Genomic DNA, 7,906 nt, shown 5'->3' on the forward strand with positions numbered 1-7,906 from the left:
AACATTTTTAGCTCCTAATCTGTTCATAATTCGACAAGGGTTGAAATTATAAAAAAATGCAAAAAAAAAAAAAAAATTTTTTTTTTGAAAAAAAATTTTTTTTTTTTCCTTTTTTCCAAAGACGTATATATACGTCATTGGCAGGCAACAGCTGATTTCTAAATGACGTATATATACGTCTTAGGCAGGCAATGTGTTAAATAGCTCTATTCTGATAGGCCTACTCATTGCTATAGAGTGTTTGTTCAGTAAAAGGAGTTTCCCATGTCTTTCCAGCTCTTTATTAAACAGAAAATGCACTTTCAGTGCTCTCTCCTGATTGGCTTAAATGTTGTCACCTACCTGAAAATGTACAAATATTCTGTACTAAAGAGCTGGAGAGACTCATATGACCGAACAAACGCTTTTTAGCAATGATTAATATCAGAATATAGTACTTTAACCTTTTAACCGAAACAAAATCTTAACCAAAAAATATCACTTACCCTACCTTTAAGTAAAACATGTGAGTACTTATTCCATCACTGCAATTCAATTCAATTCAGTTCAATTCAGTTCAGTTCAATTCAGTTCAATTCAGTTCAGTTCAGTTCAGTTCAATGTGATGGTGTCTGTTCCTTACCTGTCTGTCACAAGTCCTGAGGGATCCTCCTCTGTAGAAATGCCAATGTATTTCAATGGAATGCAATTTAAATGCAATTGTTGAATGTCTTGCAGTTGCAGTCAGTCACACAGTGTCAGCTGGGAGTGGCTACTGTATAACATGTGTTTTATTTCCTGCTTATATACAGAGACCAGCTGGGAGGAGACACAGAGATAGAGAGGTGTGCCTGATAGCATTGGCCATGCAGCCTCAACAAAGCCAATCAAACAAATGATTGGATCCTTTGATCACCACTTGTGTCCCTGTCATTGTAATGGATGAGGATGCCATTGTAAACGGATTGTTGATTGGATCATTTGATGATGGTATCCATTGCAAACTGATTGAATATTAGATTCATTTGTATATTGATACTGAAAATTAATATGTTTTTTCAAGTGGTTTTCAAAGAGTTTGTGTCAAGATGTACTCATCATGTTAAAGGGATAGTTCATCCCCCCCAAAAAATCTCCATGGGGCGATAGAAAAAAAGTATTTTTGGGGGTGAACTATCCCTTTAAATAGTCTCTATAATGTATGCACTCTTTTCACGGTGTAAACATTGTTTGCATATATACTAATGCCCTATTTCATACTTTTACAGTATTTGAATAGTAAAATATTTGAGATTTACAAGCTTTGTGATCTTGTAAGATGCTTGTAAATCAGCCAGTCTTTGTTTTGCTAGTTGTTTTAGGATATAGAATTTGGCTCTAGTGGGAAGTTAGTGCTGATATAGTAAATATAATAATATTAATTCATAATGATTTTATATATTGCATAATGTGTGGTTGTCAAATAAATCATAAAAGCACACCTGGATTGTCTCACAGAACACCACTGTTTTGGGAACCATTGCATTATCCTGTGTAGGTTTTAAGGATATTGTACCCTCTCTAAATACATGACAATCTTTGACACTTCATTCCATTTTTTTTAACACTACAGAAGATGTACTGTATTGACAGAAGTTTGTTTTATTCCAACAATTATTTGCAGTGATATTGTAGCTCATTAAGATAATATCATCTTATTGGGCTATAAGATGTAAAGTCAGCAAATTAGTGACAGACACAGAGCAAGATTCAATTATAAATATAGCTGCAAGCAGCGATAATACGGGGCCAGTGAGAGAGAGAGACAGACAGACAGGCATGAAACTGGAGAGAGAGAGAGAGAGAGAGTAATGGAAACTGGAGAGAGAGAGAGGGAGAGAGAGAGAGAGAGAGAGAGAGAGAGAGAGAGAGAGAGAGAGAGAGAGAGAGAGAGAGAGAGAGAGAGAGACATGGAAACTGGAGAGAGAGAGACAGAGACAGAGAGAGGAGAGAGCGAGAGAGAGAGAGAGAGAGAGAGAGAGAGAGAGAGAGAGAGAGAGAGAGCGCCATGGAAACGGATAGATTGAAGAGAGACATGGAAACGGAATAGATTGATGAGAGAGAGAGATGAAAACAGAATGGATTGATTGGACATCTCTCAACCTTCGGACTAATAGGCTGCAACACTACCTCTAGTGCTATAGCTTTGTCCAGGCTGATGTTGTCTGTTGAAGATCATAAACTCTTGCCTTCTGTTATGAACCAAGCCAACACTAAGATCACTCGTTCATAAACTCTTGCCTTCTGTCATGAACCAAGCCAACACTAAGATCACTCGTTCACAAACCATTTACCAATAGAGAAATTGTATGTCTCCTCTCAACCGAAAACAGTGAAAGCAGCCGATCTACAAGCTCAGAAACACGTTGCTATCTGAAAAGTTTTGAGATTGTAGATCGGCTATTTTCAGAATGAAGTATGTCATACATTGAAAAAACGTACTCTCAAATATGCATTTCAGGTTATCTTTACCATTTGCACATGTATTCATTGATACAGTCATGTTGTTTGCAATTCAACTTAAATGAAGTCTGCATCAAGTGAGGCTTGAACTGGCGACCTTGAGATTGTGAGGCACTTATTTAAGGGAGACGCCATTGGACCAACAGACAAGGAACTGTGAAAAAGGAGATCACAGAGATGATACAGTTTCACGCAAATAGCTGAAAAATCCTGGGTTTAAGTGTTTTTCAAACTGCTCAAAATTGCAGACAATCTAAGGGCGGAGCTTACTGGTCAAAGCGATAGATGTGTTCCTCATGAGTCAAGGCACACGTGTAAGCAAGTTTCACGACTTTCGGCCAAACGAGGCATGACTTTTGCCTGTTTAAAGCTTGCATTTTCAAAAAATTGCTATAGCGCCCCCCTTTGGCCAATTGGAGTGAGATTGGTTTCAGTGATATTTGTAATGACTCTCTACATTACTGCAACATTTCAAAGAAAAGTGAGTCTTGCATGTATGTGTTAGGGGCAGATGAAAAAATGTCATAAAACTGCAATAGTTAAAATCTATTTCCTCCTGGGATTTTTGAGTAATCTGCACAAAACATTTTACACATGAACTTAGGACCTTTGCCGACAAAACAAAAGCGGCGGATTTTTCATAAGTGAAAAAATGCAGAAGTTATGAGCCAATGGCTGTTTTTCATATAATTCAAAATGGTGGGCGATCTAAAGGTCAGAGGTCAAAAGTCAGACCACGAAAGTTGTCGGGCATGAAGAGACGCATGTGTGTATCGAAGTTTCATGGTTGTAGGTCAAACAGGGCATGAGTTGTACCTGTTCAAAGTTGGCACTTTCAATTGAGTGCTATAGCGCCACCCTTTGACGAATGAGTGTGAGAATTATTTCTTGATAGTTTTTCATGAGCATCTACCATATGGCCGAGTTTCGTAAAAAGCGTATGCACGGTTAAGCCAGAACTGCCAAAAACAAGTATTTTTCAAACTGCTCAAAATTGCGGACAATCTAAGGGCGGAGCTTACTGGTCAAAGTGATACATGTGTTCCTCATGAGTCAAGGCACAAGTGTAAGTAAGTTTCACGACTTTCGGCCAAACGAGGCAAGACTTATGCCTGTTTAAAGTTTACATAAAAAAAAACTGCTATAGCGCCCCCCTTTGGCCAATTGGAGTAAGATTGGTTTTAGTGATATTTGGAATGACCATCTACATTTCTGCAAAGTTTCAAAGAAATGTGAGTCTGCATGTATGTGTTAGGGGCAGATGAATAATTGTCATAAAACTGCAATAGTTAAAACCTATGGATACATGGGATTTTTGAGCAATCTGCACGAAACGTTTAACACTTGAACTTTGGACCTCTGCCGACAAAACGATAGGAGTGGATTTTTTCTAAGTGAAAAAATGCAGAAGTTAGGAGCCAATGACTGTTTTTCATATAATTCAAAATGGTGGGAGATCTAAAGGTCAGAGGTCAAAAGTCAGAGGGTGAAAGTTGTTCAGCATGAGGAGACGCATATGTGTATCCAAGTTTCATGGCTATAGGTCAAACAGGGCATGAGTTGTTCAAAGTTGGCATTTTCAATTGAGTGCTATAGCGCCACCTTTTGACAAAAGATTGTGAGAATTATTTTGTGATCGTTTTTCATCACCATCTACCATATTGCCGAGTTTCGTAAAAAGCGACAGCACGGTTCAGCCAGAACTGTGAAAAGTGGCAGAAGAAGAAGTGACAGAATAAAGCGAATAATAAAACAGGTCCAGAGCTGAGCTCTGGCCCCGTAATTAAAATGATCAACTAGGCCTACTGGTTTCTTGCATAAAAAAAGAAAAAGTGAAAAAAAGAAAACAATATTAAATTCAGTTATTTATGCAATAATGTATTGAAAAAGTTAGAAAGAAATATGCAGGAAATACTCAACAAAACATTTACTGAACCCCAGTACTTAAGTAGATACAACAATGTGTACCTGGGTTGGAATACTTGCTAATTAAAAATTGCATTTTCATACAGAAATGCAAAGACTTTCCAGACATTTATTAAGATATATATTTTTTCAAAGCTAGAAATGTAGTGGATTCAAAAGTACAATCTTTGTCTTTTAAACAGCAGTGGAGTGAAATATCCAAAAATAAAAATAGTCAAGTATAGTACAGTACTCAAGTAAGTGTACCTGTTACTGTCCACCACTGCTATTAACCAGTATCACTGTCAGTGTCACTATCATCACTAGAGTCCATTAGATATTCATTTAATCTTCCTCCTCTTCCTCCTCCTCTTGACGCAGGACACTTCTGTCAATAATTATTTTGTACACAGACTGCACCTCTGTCATTAGTGTTTTGCATTAGGCCTCCAGAGTGCATTCAGCAGGAAGACTTGAATTCACCATGGAATAGCGCCCCATGTACCTTATATGACTTCTATGCATCATAACCTTCATAAATCTGTCATCATGTACCTGACTAAAATCTTATATTTAGTCAACTAAAAATATGACAAAAACTAAACTTTCATTCAAAAGACTAAAACTAAATAATGATTTGCTGTCAAAATGAACACTGCTGCAAAACAACACCATACCTGCTATTGTAGGTTCTTGTTTAACAATACAAACCAGGAGGACCAAAGACAAATATATTAGTTCATAAGCATAGATATCATAACATATTCATCAATACATCCCATAACTACATTTATAAAGTATTACATATCACCTTATTTAGGGATAAACAGAACATAAGTTCTGAAGTTGTGATTACGCTAAGAGGGCGTTTTTTGCCAACCTATGAATGATACCTCAGACTTCGAGAGAAGGATAGACCCGCAAATGACGTCATCTAAAACATTTTCACTCCTCCGCTACAATGTTATCAGATTTATAAAAAATACATTATCTGGGATTTCTTTTCCCAGACTGACAATAACTACAGAACGGACGATCGTGGTTACAATGTTTTTTCCAGCGGAAAGAAGAAGACTTGTCTGTCCACCGAGACATAAAAAGACATTAAATAATCTGTGGATCGTCTAAATAAGATAAAACCGCTGGCAGTGGCAGATTCATTAATTAATTAATACCTGTCAATAAATGTGTTAACAAATGTCAAAGATCAATAAGAATAATGTGACATAATGTCATAAACTGGGTGTAGTCGGTGACAAAAAGAGAATCCACACAGTAATTCAAAAGGTTAAAAGTAATTTATCAAAACTTGCATTGCATACATTGCAACATAAACACAATTGAACCAAAAGAGTATGCAAACACATTTACAATAGACAGAACAGTGTGAGCTGCACAGGCTTCCGAGAAATCAAACAAACAGCTATGTCAGTGGTTCTCAGACATTTTCATTTCAACGACCCCAAAAGTAATGTGTTACTGAAAACAAAAATGTGTGACAAAACATATTACCTACACAACAATATGTTAAACAGTGTTAAACAGCTGCTGTCTAACAGCGGTAACATGGTTCCAACACCTAGAGATTTTCAACCTGCACCCTTTACCAAACCAAATAAACGACAAAAAACTATCACATTTTAGGAAGGAACGAGCCCCGAACAAAAAGAGAGTCTACACATGAATCAAAATGCAAACAAAAAAAGAAAAGCTACGCCACATTACATCCAAAATAACAACCACAAAACCACACAATACTGCCCAACATACCGTTACCACTATACCTGTAGTCCCTCCACCATATCACCCTGCTGCCCCTCTCTCAGCAACCTTGGTACCTGAGGAGCATATCATTATGCTAAATCATTAGAAAGATATCATTTATGGTGTGAGCCGAAACATGCAATCAATCAATCTCCATACATTGCTGTTCATCATTCAGATCCACATGGTTCGTATCATTTTTTTTATACAACGATGGTAGGACTAGTATCCCCACAACAGCCCCTATTGCTGCACCAACTGGGCCAGCTGCAGCTCCAGCTAAAGCGCCCATGGCAGCATACGTAGCAGTATCAGTTTTCTGTTCTTTTCTCCTCATTTCTTCCGGTTCTTTTCTCGTCAGTATCACTATTCTCTTTTCTCGTGTTACTTCTTGGCTCACCTCGTCACCTCGTAACATTTGTCTCAGATTTTCCTTGTCTGCACGTCCCTTTTCTTCAATCGCTCTATGCTCTCTGGCTGCTTCTTGGAACATCTCATTGGTGTAGTGGCTTCCTCCATTCTTCAACACCATCTTGTTGATTTTCTCCAGCAGCTCTTTGACCTGAGAGGGATCCTTGGTGTAGTTGTTGAAGACATGATAGCCACCCTTACATTTGCTGATTACTGCTTGTAGTTGTGGATTCCCTTTCAAAAAGTCTTCCACTAGTCTACCTTGTCTAAGCGTGTCACCACCAGTGAAGAGAACCATGGTGTATTCATTTGACCTTTGGCCAAAGAATTTCTGAATCAACTCCACATATTTCTGCTCCTTGTCTGTGAATTCGATGGCCAGTTTGATCACAAGCAGGATGGCATGAGGACCAGGAGCAGCTAAACTAATACAACCACGGATCTCTGCAAGGGTTTTATCTTCACTGCGCACAGTGTCAAACAATCCCGGTGTGTCAACAACAGAGACCCGTCTATCATCCACTACACCACTGGCCTCCTTGCAGGTACTGGTCACAGGATTAGAGGACCTTTTGGATACAAAGTCTTTAGAATCTTTAGAACCCAGGATGGTGTTTCCAGCGGCACTCTTTCCAGATCCATTCTTTCCAACCAGCACAATCCGAAGTACGTCATCATTTGTTATGGAAGCTGATGGATTAAAGTGATACAATAAATCCATTAGAGGTTTCTATAAAACATGGTTTAATGACTCTAACCCGAGAGTCATTGGTTAAGCCACGCAAACTATTTTAATGATATTGTTCTCATCATTTGAAAACTAACACACTGTATATGTTAAGATACATACCTTCACCTCCCTTATTGCTTCTTGCATCTCCACTCATGTCTGCCTTGGGTTATTTCCTTACTAGAGAGAGACAGAGAAAGAGAGAGAGAGAGAGAGAGAGAGATAGATACATAGAGAAGGATTGTTTCATTACATTTTTTTTCACATGAGAAACGAAGTGAAAACAAATCTAATTGGGCTGCAACACACACAATACATTTTCGTAATGTCATCTTTCCTGACTCCTGGTGAGTTGAGTAACTGCAGTAGCTACAGAGTGCAATAAAACATAAATAAACACTATTTCACCTAATCACCTGTGGTGGCCTAAATAGTGGGAAGAAGGGGGTATCATGCACCCCCTGGAAATATGCTTCTAATCAGTGTTTCCTGATTGGAAAAAAAATGTGCTGAAAATGATGAGCTACGTCCACTAAAAAGTTGTCAAAATGTCCCATCTACCATTCTTATGCAAATGTGTGCCTCCATTATCAAAAGATCTAATTTCACTATATC

At 38.1% G+C, this 7,906-nt stretch overlaps 1 protein-coding gene across 1 annotated transcript; it reads right to left on the reverse strand.

Moving 5' to 3' along the window:
- Positions 1 to 723: 723 nt before the first annotated feature.
- Positions 724 to 7,448, reverse strand: LOC311054777 (GTPase IMAP family member 9-like; the record flags this gene model as incomplete). Its single annotated transcript, XM_084070781.1, has 4 exons — positions 724 to 798; positions 6,171 to 6,224; positions 6,551 to 7,251; positions 7,412 to 7,448. 4 exons carry the CDS (start codon positions 7,446 to 7,448, stop codon positions 724 to 726), a joined length of 867 nt encoding a protein of 288 aa, XP_083926907.1.
- Positions 7,449 to 7,906: the final 458 nt, after the last annotated feature.

Source organism: Gymnoscopelus microlampas (genome assembly GCF_963454915.1).
Source record: "Gymnoscopelus microlampas genome assembly, chromosome: 11".
Taxonomy (NCBI): Eukaryota; Metazoa; Chordata; class Actinopteri; order Myctophiformes; family Myctophidae; genus Gymnoscopelus; species Gymnoscopelus microlampas.